Raw genomic sequence first — 21,816 nt, 5'->3', positions numbered from 1 at the left:
TATTTGTTCACCATACAGACAGAGAGCCGCAAAGTCTATGCTGTTTTGTTTAAAGAAGAAGGGTTTCTGTCAGCTTCAGAAAAAGATTCATTAGCACCAAATACTAAAACCTATGAGCTTTGGTATTTGTGCAATCCCGTTGGAACACTGAAAACTTTCATACTAACACACTCAATGTACTTAGCATTACTGGTAATGAGTCCTCGAATATGAGCTATCCAGGCAGCAGGTGATACCTTGTACTCTTGGCATACAGGCTAGCGTTGTATTGAATTTGGACATTCCTGTTCTACAGACAATTTTTATTTATATAGCGCCAACAATTTACACAGCGCTTCTTACAATACATATATTCAGGGTATGTGACAAGACGAGAACTGACAGACTAAAACAAACCGTTTTATGAAAACTGGCTTGGAAAGTTTTGTTGTATAATTGGATATTTTGGCTGATATGTTGCATTAGCGGTATTACTTGGCACTGCGATAAAAATTACATTTTGCGCGATTGTTATGTACTTTCGATATTGGCCAGCTTTTTTTTTTATTATTATAGGATATGCATATAAGCTATAATTAATTTATAGTATTTACATTTTTATCTTCTACCCCATAAAGGAACCAGCCATATATTGATGGTAGCTATAACACATTGGTACAGTTTCCTAGCAGTATGAAGCTCAAGTTGGAGAATTGGCCAATTGGGTTGGCAGATGAAAAGCACATAACTTCACTTATATTTAATGCTCTCATGAAATAAATATATTTCCACTTACAAACTCTGCAGAGGCTAATATAGCAGTTACGTGTTGAGATGCCTATTGTTGTTTGGTTTTTTTTTTTACATATCCTGCTGGTTTCAGACATAGGAGAAAAAAAACCACGAATTTTTGTCATATATGCATTTTGCTGAAACCCGGTTTTATAGCTGCAACACGTTCAAGTCTTGATTGGACCTGAAAAAGAAAACCCCAAACTAAAGTTACGTTTTTCCCGTTTCTTTTAATATGACAGTTTATTAGCACTAAAACGGACAAGGACATGAGCAGGTAACATCATGGGATGCTTGGTACTGAGCTAAACACTTCTATAGCATTATCAAAAGAAGCCATACCGTGGTATGATATATTGTATAGCTAAAACACATATATATATATATATATATATATATATATATATATATATATATATATATATATAGCTTCTACATAAACGTCTCTAGGCTTGTCTCTTTCAGAATCATCCATGGGCTTCAGTCACCCTTTGATTCACCAATTATATATGGAAACGCTTAACCTAAATCGTTGCTGGGTAAGTGGACCTTTTAAGCACTTGGCAAAAAGATTATCTTTCTATGGGATATTTCTTATGCCTACTTCAAATGCAACACTTTTAACCAAAAAAACTTGTTTTGCCTTATTTATACAGATACAGCAATACGCAATCTATTTAATTATTTTAATCTAAAACGTTCTGTATGTTTTACCTGATTGAAGCTTGCGTTTAACTTGGTTAAGGAGGCATTATGTTCTCTGATCCGTTTGTGATGCTCAGCCAAAATCAAGGCTTCATTGGTCAGTTTCTCTGCAAGTAGAAAAATCACTATTGGTGTTCTTGACAAACGGGGGGGGGGGGGGGCAAACCTTGCATCTGGATTCTCTCTTTCCAATTCTTTCTCCTGGTAATAACATGAAACCACCATGCTTTAATTCCAGATGTCACCTTTTGTGCCCAGCATAAATTCTACAAATCTCACCTAGGATATTGTTTTGCTGGTGTGTTGTGTATTTGGGATGGGCAGTGCCCTAGGCCTGACCGCCAAGAGAGTACCTCCATCCTGCAAATCACAGGTATATGATTGCGAGAGACTTTGCCACTTGCAAGATGGCGGCACGTCCTCTAAAAAAAAAAGTCTAACGTTGTGAAAGTTTCCAAGAGAAACCCTCAAGACCCCTTCGAGAACTCTGGCCCCCCTTGCAGGTTGAATACAGGTACTGCATTCAACCACACAAGTCAATGGAGCTCAGCTTTCTAATCGCAATCTGATTAGTAAAACAAAAAAAAAAATGGAAAAAAAAAATAAAGATTGGTAAAAAATGTGGCAACATTTAAAAATTATGCAGTGATGTCACGATCAGGGAAACCATCCAGTTCCAGCAAAATGTAAAAAAAAAAAAGTCCAAAAATAAAATGGTTTAATGGGGTAAATCGGAGCAGCAGGGTTAAAAAAATATGGCATTAGCACAGACTGACCAAAAGGGGGGGGGGGGGGCCGCACTATCCAAATGTGGCCCACAAACAACCAGACAAACCCATGCAAGGTTTTTTCCCCATTAGCTTTTTTGGATGAGTAAAAGATTTTTTAAATAAGAGTGAGAAAAAGTGGGTTTAAAAAAAATAAAAATAAAGTACTTGCTGGGCATATGCCCCAAACTCTTGTTTTTAAATACAATGTAATAACCCCCAGTGTATAATACTTAATACAGAGAGCTGTAACGCCACTGACAATGACAGTAGGGGGCTGGGAAAATATTTGTGGCGCTAAAATACACTTGAAGTTATTCAGATTGCTGAATAAACGATCATGTAACTTCCTCCATGTACATGCAGCAGAGACGGTAACGCACACGCGATGTCACGGATTACCCAGTGCGGACGCCAGCCCGCCGTAAACCCGCATACTCTCAGCGCTCAGCTCTGACTCCATTTCATAAAAGCCGCCAAAACGCTGGAACGTCACAACTAGTTAACCCCTTAACTGCCTACAAAACCCGCAGACGTCAACACTGTTTTTCCACGTAAGGCAGAACAACGAATAGGGTTAAATGTCGTCACAGCGTTTGCGTGAAACACCCTCCAGAGCTCTAAACACTAAAGTGTTTTAGGATTGCTAAACGACTGCAGTAATGCCACAGTGTCTTCGGGGTGTCACGCGGGCTTTTATGTTGTTCACTGTGTACACGTAGATCTGTTTTTTGTGTGCAATGGAGTGATATCCACACTGAACGTTCCTGTTTAATGAGGCTCTTGTGTTTAGAGTTCTACGCGCTTCATTGTTAAGGGTTTGCCCTGTAGTCATGGTGACGCGTCAACTAAAACCCACCAGCGGCGGGATGGAGAGACAGGAGAGGAGCCGACCTCCTCAGGACAGGCGGCGGCTCGAAGACGACCTGCAGCTGGAGAAAAAGATGAAGTGAGGCTGCTCTGTATTCATACTCTGCGCAGATTCTCGGGCTCCATGAATCTACTTTGAATATATAATACGCTCTTAATTCAATGAATTCTAAACATTTTCTATTGCATATTAATAGCGCTTAATTTGCTCACCAACCCCAAAGTGTGCCTACACCCCTAAACCCCCGTTATCAGAACGCGAGCATCAGGCGATGTATGATAGTAAAATAATGACATTTATAGGATTTTCTCGCAGACGTTTATTACATCTGGAAAGAACATTTAATGCAAATTCTTTAACAGAAGAGCTTTAGGTATGCAGTGCGGCCCGTTTTACTTTGTTTTACATGAAGTACCTGATATTTTGGGTTTATTCGCTAACGGAGGGGTTGCCGGTTTCAGCTCCCTCGCTTCATTGTTCGTTATTAAGGGCCAACACTGGGAAGTTTCTCCTGCAAGAATGGGAGAGCTGGCCCTGCATAATGTGTAGTTCATTCGGCAAGGAGACTGAAGATATTGCACTGATTAACTATGCTTTATAGAGGGCCAACCTCACTCTTCCCGCAGCAGAAGTTCGATGGAGCTGGACTTTCATCATGTATGGTGAAATCATGGCGTCCAAAGATAACTCCCCCGCAAGTTCTCAAACTCTCCCTTTATTGAATAAACCCAATAGTTGACTACCTTTTCACAGAACCATGCATCTATAATGCTGCGTAAACTGACCGTAATGATAACCGGTAGGTTTCCAGTGAGGATTAAATCAGATGAGTTCTCAGGACATCAAAAGTTTTTGTCTTCATCTCTTGGATACATTCTTACCTTCTAATGGGGTGTGGTACGGTGCAGCGTAGTTTTTCCGTGTTCCAAATACATTTTGGAATTTTTTTTAAATTTTGTTGAAGATGCCCAGATGTTGTAGACTTCTTCTCATAAAGGTTGCATTAACATCCAGTATTAAAACAATATAATGCAGTAACATTTGTGAATGCCACAAAATCTAAAGTAGTCTACATGTGGGTAAACCTGCTGTATCCAGCTTTCTCTGGCCAGGCTTAGATGTCCTGAGAAAGCCTAGTGTCAGTAGATACAAACACACTGATGATCAGTCACACAATGAAGCTATATCAAAATAAATGCTGTCCCCATTTACACGCCTGTTTAGGTAAACACAAACATTGTGTATGTCCACCTGGGCAAAGTGGTGTCTGTAGCAGGTCCTAGTAGAAAATGAGAGAACTTAACGGCCCCCTTACAAAAAATTACTGCAGTTTTTCTGAAGTAATACTGCAGTTTTTTGGACATGAAAAAACACCAATACTGCACTTTTACTGCAGTTTTACTGCATTTGTACTTCACTGTACTGCAGTTTTACTGCACATTTACTGCACTTTTTTTTTATATTGCAAACCTACAGTTGTGCTTCAATGTACTGCAACTTTATTGCATTTGTACTTCTGTACAAAAATAACTGCAGTACAGTGAAGTACAAATGCAGTAAAACTGCAGTACATGTGCAGTAATACTGCACTAAAAGTGCAGTATTGCAGTTTTTTCATGTCCAAAAAACTGCAGTATTACTTCAGAAAAACTGCAGTAATTTTTTCGTAAGGGCCAAGTGACTGGATGCCTTCAAAGGACTACTTTTGAGTGCATTTTTGTGGAGTTGCCCAAGGTTTTCTCTAAAGGTATTGCATTCGAGCCATATCATTTTTTATTATTTAATAATAACAGTTGATGCAGCACATGCTGGTTTATTTTGTGTCTGATATACATACCCAAAACTCTAAACAACCAGGCGATATTTTACAATGAAGTGTAACTCGGAATGGAGAAAAAAAGGGCAATGATTTGCAAAAAAATAAAATAAAAAATTATGAGCGCTGAAATAATTATTTGTATATTACTCAGGGAAATGTTACAAGTGTCAACATTTGAACTGAAGAACACCTTTGCCGGTTTGGAAAAAAGACTAGAGAGTGTGGACGAAGAAGGTAATGGAGAAAAGTCTCTTGCTATGAGATGCATGCAAACTTTTAGCAATTTTAGTAGTTAATTTTGATATCCTCATCTTTCAGATTCGAATCACGTTTACTTTTTGATCTATACATTTGCTTTCAGTTGTAAATGTTTTTGTTGTTTTTTTTGTACTGTTGACTCCTTCACAACCCACCGCGAGGGTATACAGTTTTGTTAACAATTGTTAAAGTCACAAAACTGGGATATAGGATATAGGTTATTATAATTTTTATCTAAAGTATTATTTAATAAGGTATGCGCTGGACTTGAGCAAAAAGAGAAAAGCAGAGCCCAGAATTCTCCTTCATTCATAATAACTCACAAATAAAGTTACTGTGCAGAAGTACAAGGGTGTCTTCTGGCCAAACAACATCTATAGGAAGCAATTTCTCTGAATAACCTAACCCCCCCCCCCCCCCCCCCCAAATTCAGCCACACTAAACAGAGCATAATTAACTCTGTATTGAACAAAGGATGACTTGGTCCTAGGCCCACTTTAGTAGACACCCAAAAGGCCTTTTTTCTCTTTCTTCAATATACATTTTTAAAATAGAGCAAGTTAACAGGTTTTGCCAACTCATACCATGTTACTGGTGATTTAACTTAAAGAACTTTTTTTCTCACTCCCTCTTTACCTAATGTATTGGTTTGTCTTAGTCTGTTAATTCTAGCTTTGTCTTACCCCTTGCATATACATCACCCTCCACAAACATTGGCACCCTTGGTGAATAGGAGCAAAGAAGGCTGTAAAAAAATGTCTTTATTGTTTAACCTTTTGATCTTTTCTTCAAACACTTCACACAAATACTCATCTCATGGATATCAAACAATTGCAAACAGAGGTTTATCCACAAAAAAAATGTGCGGCACAATAATGGGCACCCCTATGAATTCATATGCAAAAAAATATGAGAAGAATATGACTTAGAAGTACAGTATATTCCTAGTGATATTTTACATTTTCCTAGGTGACTAGGAACAGGAAATTGTTCAATTGATTGACTTCCTGTTTCACAGCAGTATAAATATTAGGTGACACATAGGCTGTCATGTGTGGCAAAAGATCCCTGAGCGTCACAAAATGAGAACTGGCTGTAAGAAAATAGCAGAATCTTTGGAAATGGCCATTTCCACCATCAGGGCAATAATTAAGATGCGCCAGCCAACTGGAAATGTTATGAATCATCGTGAAAGAGGACGTGTGTCTATATTGTCGCACAATGAAGACATCCTCTCCTTTGTTTGGCCAAACAATCTCCAATGATCACAGCTGGAGATTTGCAGAAACTAGTTGTGTCTGGGGGTCAGAAAGTTTCCAAAACTACAATCCAACATCACCTACATCACCACAAGCTGTTTGGAAGAGATTCAAGAAAATGCTTCAACTTCGATATTTGAAGGCTCTGGAGAGATTCTGTATGGAGGAACGGTCTCAGATCCATAGCCGTGTATTCTCACACCATATCAGACATAATAGGAGAAGACTCAGAGCTGTTATCTTGGCAAAGAGAGGTAACACAAAGTAAAAGTGACTAAAAGGGTGCCAATACTTGTGCCACATGTATAGTTTATAAACCTGTGTTGTGTTTGCAATTGTTTGATATCCATGAGTGCAGAGTATTTGTGTGTATTGTTTGAAGAAAACATCAAAGGGTTAAAAACCAAAACAAAACATTCACAGCTTTCTTTGCTCATATTTACCTTGGATGCCCATTTTTGTGGAGGGCACTGTATGTGTTGTAAGAAGCGCTGTGTACATTGCTGGTGCTATATAAATAAAATAATAATAATAATTTTAATGTGTTCCAGGTAATGAATGGAAAACGAGGTACGAAACCCAAACAGAACTGAACAAACAGTTAGAAAGACAGATTCATCTTCTTCAAGAAAAATGTGAACATATTCGAGGCAATCCAACTGGTGAGAAAATATGGGCTTTTAGTTGTTTTTTGCTTTTTAGGTAAAGTGGAACATTAAGTAATTGAGATGTTATAAACCTCTACCAATATTTTCATTACTAGTATTGGATAAAAATATTTTCAGAAGTATTTTTGTTCTGTTTGTACAGTTTTTGCATAATACAATGTTCTGCATATTGGCCAATTGTATGTGTTTTATCTCTTATCTAAACCCAATCTACAAGACGTAGCTAATTTGAAGGGTAGGAAATGCAGACTTTGTAGGCAGGTGTCTTCTTTAGGTATGAGCTGGCAGAGCTTTTGAGATAAATACCTATGATCTAGTTCACTAGACTCCCTAAAACTCAACAGAACGTTTGGAACAAGTACCATCATCCTCGCAAACATCTACAAATACATGCCTTGGCTTTAAAGCTATGAGTTTCCTTGAGCTGCATTAAATCAGGGCAGGGTTCAGGAACCTCAAGATGAAAAGGGGAAAGAAATTTCTTATATAGGTTTCTACAGAAGTTCTAGAAGTGCTTGTGTTAGTTGGTTATTTCTAAATTCAACTTTTATGTCCTACTTTAGATAGACTTTCTTCGATTCGCTCCTATGATCAAATGCCTGCTGTAAGTACTTTCATTTTCTTTTCAATTATTTCTTAGTAACACCATACACTGTATATTTGTATGATTTTTTTTTCTGTTATGCTGTGTTCAAATTTTAGATGAAAAGGTGGGATCTGTTCACCAAAGGTAGAGATCGGTTGAACTGACAGTCAAGTTAATGAGACCAACTCAACCAATGTATTCAGTTACCAGTATATTTAGGTATATAGTAGAGCAGGGGCGTCCAACATGCGGCCCGCCGGCCAAATGCGGCCCGTGAGACCTCGAGGTGCGGCCCGCGTAAGATCGGCAGCCAGGGCAACCGATCTTATGCGGGCCGCACCTCGAGCCCTGCTACTTACCTGTGGGAGGGTCTTCTGTACTGCATAGAGGAAGCGGAACCTAGCAGAGTTCACGTGACATCACATGACCCTGCTCCAGTCCTGCTTCCTCTGTGCAGTACTAGAGAACGCAGAGGGAGGCCGTCTGAGCGGCATCGAGGAGCTGCAGTGCAGGTAAGGGGGTGGGGAGGGTGTTTGAATGAGTATGCGTGATTGAGGGAATTAATCTGTGAATGAATGAGTATATGAATGAATGAGTGTGTGTGTGATAGCATGGATGTGTAAGTGCTGGAACCTAGGCATGATGGGACTGTGATTGCTGTTAGCAATCACACTCCTATCATGCCAAGTCAGCCAGTACATGCTGAAACCTAGCTAGCTGCCCCCCTTGTGTATTGATGCTGCCAGTAGTATGGGGTCTGCACATCACTTACAGCCACCCTGTACCAGCATGTACTGGCTGACTTGGCATGATAGGAGTGCGATTGCTCACAGCAAGCACAGTCCCATCATGCCTAGGTACCAGCATTTACTAGGTACCAGCAATATGACTTGGCATGATAGGAGTGTGATTGCTAACAGCAATCACACTCCTATCATGCCAAGTCATAGTGCTAATTTTTTGACCAGTTGTGGTGTGTTACCTACTTTTATTAAAAATGTGATTTTTTGTATTATTATTTATAAAGGTGGGGGGGTCAGTTTTGGTTTTGGCTAAGTGAACTGTGAATGTTTTGGTCCAGAATATATATTCTGGTGCATCCCTAGAATAAATAGAACTATTTCATTTTTAATTATCCTGAATTTGTAGTCACAAACCTTTCTAGGCCCAGAAATCAGTGAGAGGAAAAGTAAAGGTCTTGTGTCATTTACTTTATTTTAATCTGCATATTTTATTAAAGGCCATATTTTCTCACAGTGAAAAATGAGTGCGGCCCGCGCACGGATACAATTCTGATGAAGTGGCCCACTGCAGAAAAAACTTGGACACCCCTGTAGTAGAGTATGTATACGTGTTGTGGGGCAGGTTAATTGAGGGCAGGTACATAAGTCTCCACACGGATAGTTCACTGTTCCCCAGCTTCTAGGGTTAATACTTGTAGCAGCTTCAGCTGGAACCCGATTAACACTGTCCAGCCCTATTTAGCCCAGCTATTCTCAGTAGCGCTGCTGACCACAGACCCGGGGGGTCTACATGAAGCCGAGCCTGGGAGGTGAGACAAGTATTTGGCTGTTTATGCGAAGCTTAGCTCACCAGTACTGTTAGGTAGGTCTTTGTTTGGTTCATGCCTTAAGGGGAATGTGTACCCTGGATGCCTAAAGACAACTGTGAACTTTTGTAAATAAACCTACCACACAGCAGTGGAGTTGCTGTATATAATGGCTTTTAACCCCTTCGCGACCTTTGCCGGTTCAGGACCGTCATAACAAGAAGGTCACTAAATGACCTTTGACGGTCCTGAACCGTCAAAAAATTAAATAAGCTTAGAAAGTGATCAAGGATCACTTTCTTCGCTTAAACGGCCTTGCTGCAATGCCTCGATGTCGAGGCATTCAGCAAGGCCGAGATCGGCATCGGGGGCCATGTCTGGCCCCTCCCCGGGGCGCCAACAGCCGCCATACATTGTATGGCGGCGGACGCCCGTTTTAAAAGCGTTTAGGAGGCGATCAACGATCGCCTCCTAAACTTAAAAGGTGTCGCTGGAATGCCTCGATCAGGAGGCATCCAGCGACACCAAACACTTACCTCTGGGTGGGCTGTGACCGCTCCGGAGAGCGGTCACAGCCGCCGCTGCCGGTGATCTTCGCCATCAAGCAAGATGGCGGCGGCCCGGGAAATAAAACAATAAAGACGAAAAAGTTCGCTAGAGGGTCTCCAGACCCTCTAGAGAACTGGCTCCACTTGCTGGTTGAATACAGGTACTGCATTCAACCATGCAAGTCAATGGAGCCCAGCTTTCTAATCACTATGTGATTAGTAAAATATTCAAAAAAAATAAAAATAAATAAAAAATGGAAAATTTTTTTAAAAAAAATGTGCTAACATTTAAAAATAATTATGCAGTGATGTCACTAGATGAACCATCCAGTACCAGCAAAATGTGTAAAAAAAAATATAAAAAAAGTATTAAAAAAATGAAATAAAATTAAAAAATAAAGTTTATTATTTTGAGCAAGTGCTAAAATTTCTCAAAAATCTCAACAAAGAGTTAAAATAAAAGCACTTCAAATACCCAAGGGGTGTCTAATATATAAAAAAATGGCTGATGGGGTAAATTGGAGTGGCCTAGCTCAAAGATAGGGCATAGGTACAGACTGACCAAAATGGCGAAAAAAAGCGCACTTCCCAAATGTGGCATTTTAAATCTGAAACAACCCGCCAAACCCATGCATGTCGGGTATCACTGCACTCAGGAGATGTTCCTGAACACACATTGGCGTGTTGTTTGACAGTGACATATACCAGAACCTGTATATCTATAACTAAAGTACAATTTGTGTGGAAAAAAAAATAAAAAAAATTACTATTACAAAGTTTGACAAAGTGTAGTTGTATAATTGGTGCATGGAAAGGGTTAAAATAACAGCATTTGGAATACCCTGGGGTGTCTAGTTTTCAAAAATATATGGTTTGAATGGGTTAAATTGAGTTAACCGGCTTCAAAGATGTTCCAAAGAGGAGATGGAGGCAGACTGACCAGATTTGTTAAAAAAGATTTGGAAATCATAAAACGCTGCTTGTACTTATTGCCCTATAACTTACAAAAAACAGCAAAAAAACATAAAAACATTGGGTATTTCTAAACTCAGGACAAGTAGTAGAATCTATTTAGCTAGTTTTTTTACTTGCTTTTTTAGGTGAGTAAAAGATTTTTCAAATAAAAGTCATAAAATGTGTTTTTTTTCAATTTTTCACCATGTTTTTTTAATTTTTTTTATAGTAAATAAGATGATACGATCAAAGTATCTGAAGAAAGCCCATCTTGTCCTGAAAAAAACAATATATAACTTATGTGGGTACACTAAATGGGTGAGGAGAAAATTACTGCTGAACACAAGCACCACAAAAGTGTCAAAACAGCCTCGGTCCCACAGGGTACAAAACGAAAAATGAGCCCGGTCCTTAAGGGGTTAATATCGCACAGAAAAAATCTGTAGTGTAGTGGTAATTCTCTTATTTCCCCTGGAGGAAATCTCACTCAGTATGTATACATCTGAGACTTCTATTAAAGTAAAATACAGAAAGGAAAAAAAAAAGTTGCAATTTATATCAGCGAAGCTGCGTCCAATCCGAGAATGACTCTTGGGTTTGTAATACACCTCAGAATAGATGGGACATGACTTCTTATATTTTACAGCTGAATGTAAACGAGCAGATTATATTGGGTAAAAAATTCCTATCCGCTGTTATGTTTTTATAATGACACGCATGTGTATAACTGTATGTATAAACAACATTTAACAGGCTGACACTGGCCATCTGGCACGCTAGGAAAATGCCTTGTGGGACACTGGCCGACCACACGCCATACGCGCCCCAACCAGCAGCCCAGGTAGAGTGCAGCCGTTGGCTGTATAAAAACTGAAATGTGGCTGCACTTGGGTCATTTGCTGGTCACTGGCCTTGGCGTGCCAGGCCTGCCTAGCCGTCACCGTCTGGCCCTGGTATTTAACCATTGAGAATAGTAAGGAATACAAAAAGTTGTTTTAAAAACATGCAACACAATTATCATATAAGTAGGGCTGCAACTAACGATTATTTTCATAATCGATTAGTTGGCTGATTTATTTTTTCGATTAATCGGATAAAAAAATGAATGTACATTTTTCATTTATTTAAAATAATTTAATAAACAAATGATGTTAAATACAAACAGCAGAATTAAAAAAACTGATAAAATGCATTTCTTGTCTTTATTTCCCAACCAGCCCCCCCAATTTATGCACATTTGAGCCCAGGCTTGCCACGCTGCCTCCCCCACATATGCCACGCTGCCTCCCCCACATATGCCACGCTGCCTCCCCCACATATGCCACTCCACTCTACCCCCACATATGCCACTGTGCCTGATACGCCTTATACCCCCTGATGCACCACTCCATCCTCCCCAGACATGCCACACTGCCCCCCCCACATATGCCTTATATACCGTATATGCCTTATACCCCCAGATATGTCACTCCATCCTCCCCAGATATGCCTTATACCCCCCCAGATATCTCATAGTCCCCTCAGAGTCACAGACTCCTGTTAACAGCACACAGACACCGTACTTTTATAAATAAGTACTGGGTTAATCTTCACTGCCCCCAGGATTTAGATTCCCCTTATTCTGCCCCCCCCCCTTTACCTCTAACTGCACCTTAAGTTAACTTTATTAAATTAATTAAATTAACCCTCAGTCCTCATCATTAAATTAACCCTAAACACCCCATTAACCACAACTGCCTCAAATTAACCGCAAACACCCCATTAACCACAGCTGCTCCTATATTAACCCTAAACACCCTATTATTAACCATAACTGCCCCTAAATTAACCCTAAACACCCCATTAACCATAGCTGCCCCTAAACACCCCATTAACCATAACTGCCCCTAAATTAACCCTAAACACCCCATTAACCATAACTGCCCCTAAATTAACCCCCACCTCCCCTAACTTTCAGCAGCCCAAATATTAATTTTATACTTACAGTTAGATGAGTGTCACAGCCATGTGGTTCTGGCCTTCTGGGAGAAGGAAGGGGCGGGGCCAGTTGTCACAGTGATTACAGGGAGGGACTGGTAAGTAGGAGCTGCTGCTGTGAGTCAGACTAAACGGATTATATAAGGAGGGGTATTTTCCAGAGCGTTTGCCCTGAAAAAACCCTCATTTTCTAATCGATAAAAATTCGTTGGCAACGATTTTCATTATCGATTATTATCGATTTTATCGATTAGTTGTTGCAGCCTTACATGTACCGTATTGGCTCGAATATAGGCCGCACTTTTTTCCCCCACTTTAAGTCTTTAAAGTGGGGGTGCGGCCTATATTCGGGGTCTAGCGCCCGACGCCCGGGACATGCAGTCCCGGGCGCCGGGCAGGCAGCGGGGTTAGGATACAGATCCCCCGCAGCGGTGCAGGGGACCTGCATCCTACTCCCCGATACGCTCAGACAGCCTCCCCTGCCAGCACTTCCCACGGGGGGGTGCCGGCACGGGAGGTTGTCTAAGCGCATCGCGCGGACCGTCCGCACGATGCATTTTACCTCTGCCCCCCCCCCCCCGACTTACCGGAGCAGACTCCCGGGTGTCTTGCAGGGCCGGCGGGAGACATCTACGCAGAGGAGGAGGACAGTGGCAGCATATTCCGGGGGGGTGGGAGGAGGACAGTGGTAGCATATCCCGGGGGGGTGGGAGGAGGACAGTGGTAGCATATCTCGGGGGGGGGGGGAGGACAGTGGCAGCATATCTCGGGGGGGGGGAGGACAGTGGTAGCATATCTCGGGGGGGGGGGGACAGTGGTAGCATATCTCGGGGGGGAGGACAGTGGTAGCACATCTCGGGGGGGGAGGACAGTGGTAGCACATCTCGGGGGGGGAGGACAGTGGCAGCATATCTCGGGGGGGGGGACAGAGTGGCAGCATGTTTTTTTGGTGCTTTTTTAAAGAAAAAAACTTTTTCTTTAAAAAAAGCACCAAACTTTTAGGGTGCGGCCTATATACGGGGGCGGCCTATATCCGAGCCAATACGGTAAGTGTATTTTAGATGCATACAGAGGAAGTCTGCATGATTCTGTTCCAGCCAGCCTTTTGATCTATGGGCTTGGCTCAAAGTCCTAGCAGCCTCTGTGTTCACACACCTAAATCCTAATAATGAATTGACAGCCTAATGAGCTGGGTATATAGTATTACCCTTTGGGCAGATTTAGTCGATTTAACTAAAGCTAATGCTGTGCGCCACATGTTAATATGAATTCAAGCATAACCAGTGCCAGCAGCTAAGATTGATTTTCCTTTGTTTCTACTATTTATCGCAGACCTCTGCATGGCACGCATAGATCAATAGATGTGCTGATATGACCCAGTTAATAGCCACATGCTGATATGACCCAGTGGAACTAGGTCAGTTGGTTCATGCCCTTCACCGCATGTTCTATGAAAAGCCAAGTTTGCAGTGGATGCATTTGGTTAAATGTGAAATTGTTGGCAATTATTTGCATGGTTTAAAAATTCATTAAAGGGACGGCAGGAGTGAGAGTTAGTGTGTAATGTGGGGGCTAAAGCAAGTGAATGTATTTCTCTAGTTTCACCACCAGGTGGCCAACGCATTCTTAGTCTTCTCTGCGGAACATTCGTTTCGATAGATTCCTAGTTATTCTATTATTCTGTTGGTTTCGTACAGACGTCGCCTATGTGTAATATAATTGTATATATAAATTATCTGTCATAAACCTCATGACTTCTAACCCCCGCAGTACACCTGCCTTAATTTGGAGTGGGTTTTCTGTTCTGCTTTTATCAGGATATGGCTGGCGGCATGATGGCAATTGCTCCCTGGACCCATTATACAGCGCCGCAGAATATGATGGCGTCATATAAATCAATAAGGAGTATTGATCGGAAGATTTTGGGGATACTACTAGAAGCCTTTTTTGTGTTGCTTGCATTTCCACATATGGCCACTTGGCGGCGGCAGCATTCTGTGCAGTGTGGACCATTGAGGATGCTGAGCACAGAGAATGCTGTTACCCAAATGTTTTGGAGAGCAATATTATTGAGTCACTCGCTTGAGCTTCCCCTTCCTTTTTGGTGGTAATAAATGCACAAAGCCTTAATCTCAGCAACTTTGCTGAGCGTTGTTTCAGAGCAAATTATATTGATTGAGTTTTTGTATCAATATCTGGGAATGATGAAATATTGTGTGTACTCAGATCTTTATAGCCATCAGACAAAATATCCTGTAGTATATTTCTTTGTGTCAGAATTCTAGATGGCATTTTTTTCACAGCTAAACAGAAATCTCCTGTTATTTCATACAAATGTAATTCCTATGACAGTCTTACGTCCCTCAGGTAGACTGTTAGTCAGGTCAGGTGTTCAGTTCAAGTCTGATCTACAACATATTTGGTTTCTGATGAGAATTCCACTTTTAAACATCTCGCTTATTTTCAGAGCACCTTAAACCAATACCTGAAACGTTTAGATGAAGAAAAGGCTCTCTTACAAAACCAACTTAAAGAATTTGAGCTTCGACTTGAACAAGAAACAAAGGTATGGTTTATAGTGTGTGTGTGTGTGTGTGTGTGTGTATATAATATATACATACAGGTGTGTGTTAGTTAAACTTAAATGTGGCTGCTTATTGATCACATTCAAATCCCTAATTAGAAAAATAAAGGCACATTACAGAAGCAATATTTAATTTAATTTGTTTTATAGCAGAGTTTGGTTGTTCCTAGCCGATAGTCAAGGCCATGTAAAATAAAATAAAAAAATCAAACAGGTTATTGAAGGAAATGCTAAAAATGTAGCATTCCTGTTTTGTACCTCTGTTCAATCACCTTCCATCTTGTCTTTATATTTCCATTTTAGGGCAAAGATATTACTGATTTCATTCTTTGGTTACAAATATCTGATAATGCATGTGGGTTCTTATATATCTGAGAAAAAGGGGAAAGGACTCGCTGTTGTCTTAACCATGTACACATTGTATACCCCAGGTTCAAATGAAGATATGCCTAGGGCTTGCTTTTCTTATCCATCCTAATGGTGATGAACAAATATCCAGTTACTTTGTTTTCTGGACAAGGAAGCATCCTAAGAATCATCCAGTTTTTTTTTTATTATTTTACCTTATTATAAGATGAACGCTGACCTTACTGTGAAGTTGGTAGATAAGTGGAACAGCTTGCCAGCTGAAGAGGTAGAGATCAATACAGTAAGGGAATTTAAATATGCATGCAGATAGGCATTAAGCTATCCTTAATCTATGTTGAAACCAAATGCTGATTAGTTAAATATTTTTCCTGCAGTAAAAGACTAATTTTATAAGAAATTCTTATTTAATAGAATCTTCATTCTCGTCTAATATGTTTTCCTGATTTATTTGTAGGCATACTACAAAGTCAATGATGAAAGAAGAATGTATATTTCTGAGATCTCACAGGTATGTGATGTTGCACCTAAATATATATACCTTTTAACCTCTTTGTCTAAAGGCTGCTATTTGAAGTGTGCATTGCCATGGCAACAGATATACTTTCCACTGTTTTACATCTCCGTCCACAAATAGCTTGCCATGCATGATTGGCATTGCCTTCTATCAACGGGAAGGCAAGGCTAGCTACCCACAGTATTAAATGCCAGCCCTCAAGGTCTTCAGTCACGCTAGATAACAGTGGTCAGACTGTCCATTAGAGGAATCTGGCAGGATAAGCGCTCTCTGGGGTGAGTTTGACTCTCCTGCCAACAATTAAGGATAGAAAGATGAGTATGGAAACCAAAGGAACACTTACGGTGATTAAAAATTGCAAAGCGTGGCTTGCCACAAGCTAGAGTAATCTCTGGAACAGTGCTATGCCATTTTTGCCAGTAGCATCTCTTTTGTTGGTGACGTTGAGGTGCTCCAACGTGATAAGGCCACAGTGGATTACTGGATCCCCAATATTCATCTGCTGTGGGGAATGCAGACCCTTTTAGGACCCTCCCCAAAGAGTGGGCCTGCTGAAGTCTTCATGGAGGGGTAGTAGCCAAAAAGCACACCCCACTGATTCCCGCAAAAACTGAGCATTTGGGGACCTGGCTCTACTGCAGGATTTTCAGTGTAACCATATCAAGTGCCAATCAAAATCCACATCCATCCAAATGTGCTTGTGTAACGGGGTTTTAGGTGCCAAGTGACTGGCCAATTAGTAGTCTCATTAGATAGATTTAAGTAAGGGGTGAAAGCAAACAAAAAGTGAATAAAAAATAAAATAAAAAATGAAGGGTCCATGGTGGTGGACAAGACAGGGTGGCGATGCCTGGACCCGTAAGGTTGTATTATGTAAAGCACTGCTCAGATCTCTGTTTGCAATCTGCAAAAACTGACCCAGAAATCTGTGACTGCTCCAATCCATAACTTATTCGGTGTACCCCCCACAAATGTATATATTGTTTATTTCTGAAGAAGTAGGGCTTTTTTTTTTTATTTTAATTTTTTTAAACCGAATGAAATACATTAAGTTGTATGAATACAACTGTAAAAATGTGTGTGTGGGGGGGAGGAATAAACTCTTTTGTTCCCACAAATTTTACATAGAAACATAATTTGACAGCAGATAAGAACCTTTTTTATTTGCCTATTTTTTCTGATGTAAAGGAATTCAAACCCCTATCAGTCCTTGGTCTAGTCCCATTGTGTATATAGCTTTGTCTATCCCATACCACTGCTGGAAGACTGTTCCCTTTATCTACTACCCTCTCAGTAAAGTAGAAGGGGGGGTCACAGGTTTAGTACATTCATCACCAAGTTTGAAACTTATGTGTTGAGCAGCGTACAGATCAGTTTGGGATGATGGTTCCTCCCAAACATTAACATCAATAAACAGTTCCATAAGCTGGCATGAGCTAAATTGGAGACATCAGGATGAATGCTGGAGTTGCCAGTGAATGTATTTTGCTGCGCATGTGCTGAATTATTGATTTGTTTTAGACACAGTCCCCCCCCCAATCCGGACTTGTGTCATGCTGTGGGAGCAATATCTAGCAAAAGGCATACCAGGTACGTCATTGGTATTCAAGGGACATTGTCTGATGACGTACCTGGTACATCTTCCATCGCAAAGGGGTGCAAAGTTTTAAAATAAAGCTGAGATTATTTTGTTTTGTTTACTTAGTTCTCACGTCGGCACTTCCCTCCAGTGACAAAGAAGGGAATGGCTAAACATGAGGTCCCAGATCATTGACCTAGCACAGAAGTTTTATGTGCTTATATGATAGAGTCCTTAGTTGCAGTTGTTGAATTGCTTTTTGGACCTGAAAGGGAGGAGTTTACTTCAGATAGACTTTATCTGATCAGGCATTTTTACCAGCATGCTAGCCAGCTCCTTTCACAAGAGATCAGCTGGCAGCATGCCAGTAACCATGGTAGCAAGCAGCCATTATTATGTTCATTTCACTTTATAAAAGAAAAAAAACAAAAAAAAACCTGAGAAGCTGCTGATCAGTCACAGGCCGATAATCAGCTAGTTCGTCAGTACACACGAATCCTCCGCATATAACAGTAAATGTGTCGCTTTTCTTGCATGTACGGTTGAAAGTGCAAGATTTCTTCCATTAGAAAACAAGACGGCTACTAGTTAAGTCACGTTGACAGGCAGGCACTAAGACACTGCAGAAGGGACATTTAGGAGCCCTTAAAGTGCCGTGATTGTACCTTTATTGCCGGTCAGGTTGATCCAATGCCAGGATACCTGTGGCTTATTCATATAGCTATCGATTTTTCAAGAAAATCACAAAGCCCATTAACCCCTTAAGGACCACAAGGGCTTTCTAGATCATATCTACTTTCCTATAAAATATGGTGAAAATTTGAATAAAAGCACTTTTTCTCAAATATCAATACAAGCTAATAAAAACATGCTAAATAGATTCTAATATTTGTCACAAAAATTCTCGCATGGAAAGGATTGAAATACTGGCATGTTAAATGCTCATAGGGTGTCTAGTTTTAACAAATGTTTCATGGGGTAAGTTGCGTTGGCCGGCTCCAAAGATGTCCCAAATAGGACATGGGGGAGAATCTTCAACATGTTGAAAAAACAATTGCGCATGCCCCAAATGAGGCCGATTGCCCCCCCCCAAAAAGACCTGAGAAATCTATCCACCCCCGAGTCACAGTACTCAGGAGATGTTGCTGAACACATATTGGGGTGTTGTTTATCTATTTAGCAGGTTTTTTTCCATTAGCTTTTCTAGATGAGTGAAATATTTTTATAGTAAAAGTCAGAAATATAACTTGTGTGGATTTAGTAAATGAGGGAAGAAATCATATTTTTTTTTTTTTTTTTGTTTGTCTGAGTGATTGAGTGACTAAAATAATTGATGAAGGTGGTGCAGCCAAGAGAGCTATAGTCAATGGCCTATATTTGGCGCAAGGTCTTGCTACCAGTGGGGTACCTCAGGGATCTGTACTTGGACCCATTCTCTTTAAATTTTTTTGGTGATATTGGAGAAGGTCTTGATGGTAAGATGGGTTAATGTTCCTGGAGAGAGAAGCCAAATGGCAAATGATTTGGGTAAACTGGAAAAATGGTCAGAGCTGTGGCAACTGGCATTTAATGTGCATAAATGCAAAGTAATGCATCTAGGGCATAAAAACCCAAGGGCAGAGTATAGAATATTTGATACTGTCCTAACCTCAACGTGTGAGGAAAGGGATTTAGGGGTAATTATTTCTGAGGATTTAAAGGTAAGTAGACAATGCAGTAGAGCAGCAGGTAATGCTAGCAGAATTCTTGGTTGTATAGCGAGAGGTATTAGCAGTAGAAAGAGGGAAGAGCTCACGCCGCTGTACAGATCACTGGTGAGACCTCACTTGGAGTATTGTGTACAGTACTGCAGACCGTATCTCCAGAAGGCTAGAGAGAAGGGCTACTAAAATGGTTTATCGATTACAAGATAAACCTTACCAGGACAGGTTAAAGGATCTTAACCTATATAGCCTGGAAAAAAAGACGGGACAAGGGGGATATGATAGAAACATTTAAATACTTAAAGGGAATCAACAAGGTAAAGGAAGAGAGAATGAAAAACCTCCACAACGAGAGGACATAGTCTTAAGCTAGAGGGGCAAAGGTTTAAAAGTAACATCAGGAAAGATTATGTTACTGGAAGGGTAGTGGGTGCATGGAAAAGCCTTCCAGCAGAAGTGGTAGATGTTAATACAGTGAAGGAGTTTAAGCAAGCATGGGATAGGCATAAGGCTAAAATAGATATAAAATAATTCTAGGGACTAAGGAACGTATTCAGAGGTTGGGTAGACTAGATGGGCCAAATGGCTCCTATCTGCAGTCGCTTTCCATCTTTCTATTTAACGTAATTTTTGGCTCCAGAATGTACCTTTTTTAACCCACTATATCCCTACAGAGCCATACCTGATAAAATACGTGCATGCAGATATATAGATAGAGATACCTATTATATATATATATATATATATATATATATATATATATATATATATATATATATATATATATCTCTATCTAATATATACACACACACAAGCAGGGGCTTAACACGCGCAAACCAGTTAAGTTCTTCATTGAGTGATTAATCTCCTGCTCTGCCACAGCGGACAGCTTTAATAATTCACGTCTGTGGCTGTCCACAAATGTATTTTCACATCACTTGTGTTCAGCTCTCCCAAGCAGGCATTAATCATTCACGTTGTGCTACTTTTCTAGTGTCGCTTAACCTCTATACCGGCTGTAAGTGATTGTGTGTGTTCTCAGGAGCTGGATGACTCTAAACGTGTTCCTCAATAACGACTTTTTGCTTCGGATCCTAGTTAAATAAGAGTTAATAATAATAATTAATAACAATAGCCGCCTTCACCAAAGAAGAACTTACTTTTTAAATACCGCCCATTCCAACATTTAGAGATCTATTTAATAATCTGTGATATTAACCAGGTAAAGCAAACAGAACAATATTGTGGTTTTAAACGCAAAGAATTCCACCTGAGAAACAAGAAGTTTCGGAACCCTGCGTGGACATGAATGTTGGCACGTGTGGTGCTTTAGTGCATTTGAGATAAGGGGATTAACTGAAGTACCTACACGTGTGAAGATGATACCACCCCTGTACGGTAGGGTTAAATAACCCACAATGCTTTAATGACTGGGTTGCAGTATATCGCAGAATTAGACTGTTACCTTTTTTTGGCTGTTTTAAGGAAAATCCTTCCAGGAGAGAAATGCATTACATTTTTGGGTGCGTTTTACAAAATAATATTTCCTCCAGCCATCGTCTACCATCTTCCGAATTTATCTAAAATGAGCAACGCGCGCTGGGCCTCTGTGGAGATTACTGTAATCTTCTCTGTTGAATTTTAATTGCAGACCTCAGTCACTCAAGAAGCTGCTAAGAAACCTCAGCCTGATCCGGCTCGCGCCACAAGGGACAAACAGATGCTTAAGTAAGGCTAGGTTGGTTTTTTTTGTTTTGTTTGGTTTTTTTTTCTCCTTTTAAGCGCTTTACTTAAAATTTCTCATTTAAAGTATTCATGCAAGAAAGCGGTGGCTGCAATTGAAAACCAGACACTGTGGCTCTTCTGAACTACAACTCCCATTTTGCTCAGCCAATCTTGGACTGAGCTGCATGAACAAAACGGATAAACTGTTATTTCAGTTACTCCAATCTATTTAACCTGCGGGTCTAAAGTAATGTAAATATTCTCACCATATCTTAAGGATTTAATTGATCGGTCGAGATGCTGTTTATTGTACTGCGCACAGGTTATTCCTGTTCTGTCCTGTAAATAGAGATTACGGATGGAGTATTTTTACTTGTGTCCGTAGAAGAGCTTTTTAGTCCTGAAATGCACTGCATGCCGTCTGTAGTTTTAATCTGTTGACATGCAGTTCTGTTCGAAATGACAGCTCAAAAAATGATTGAGAGGATTAAGGAGACAGGAGACTGCAGAAATAAAGCGGAAAAAGTTATATAAAGAATCAAGAGTGAAGAATGGACAGCAGTTGGATTAAGCGGCCATGCGCAAATTCAGTAGGAAGCTGCGTCTCTGA

General features: G+C 40.3%; 1 protein-coding gene across 1 annotated transcript; it reads left to right on the top strand.

Annotated features, from left to right (window-relative positions):
• Positions 1-3,076: 3,076 nt before the first annotated feature.
• LOC149286465 (coiled-coil domain-containing protein 169-like) lies at positions 3,077-21,213 on the top strand. Its single transcript, XM_089493898.1, has 7 exons — positions 3,077-3,192; positions 5,085-5,167; positions 7,002-7,112; positions 7,682-7,722; positions 15,200-15,298; positions 16,140-16,193; positions 21,133-21,213. Exons 1-7 carry the CDS (start codon positions 3,077-3,079, stop codon positions 21,211-21,213), a joined length of 585 nt encoding a protein of 194 aa, XP_089350024.1.
• The last annotated feature ends 603 nt before the right edge of the window (positions 21,214-21,816 follow it).

This window comes from Sceloporus occidentalis, unplaced genomic scaffold, assembly GCF_023333645.1.
Source record: "Sceloporus occidentalis isolate IW3139 unplaced genomic scaffold, rSceOcc1.0.p SCAF_68, whole genome shotgun sequence".
Lineage (NCBI taxonomy): Eukaryota > Metazoa > Chordata > Lepidosauria > Squamata > Phrynosomatidae > Sceloporus > Sceloporus occidentalis.
This window is presented reverse-complemented; position numbering and strand designations above follow the sequence as displayed.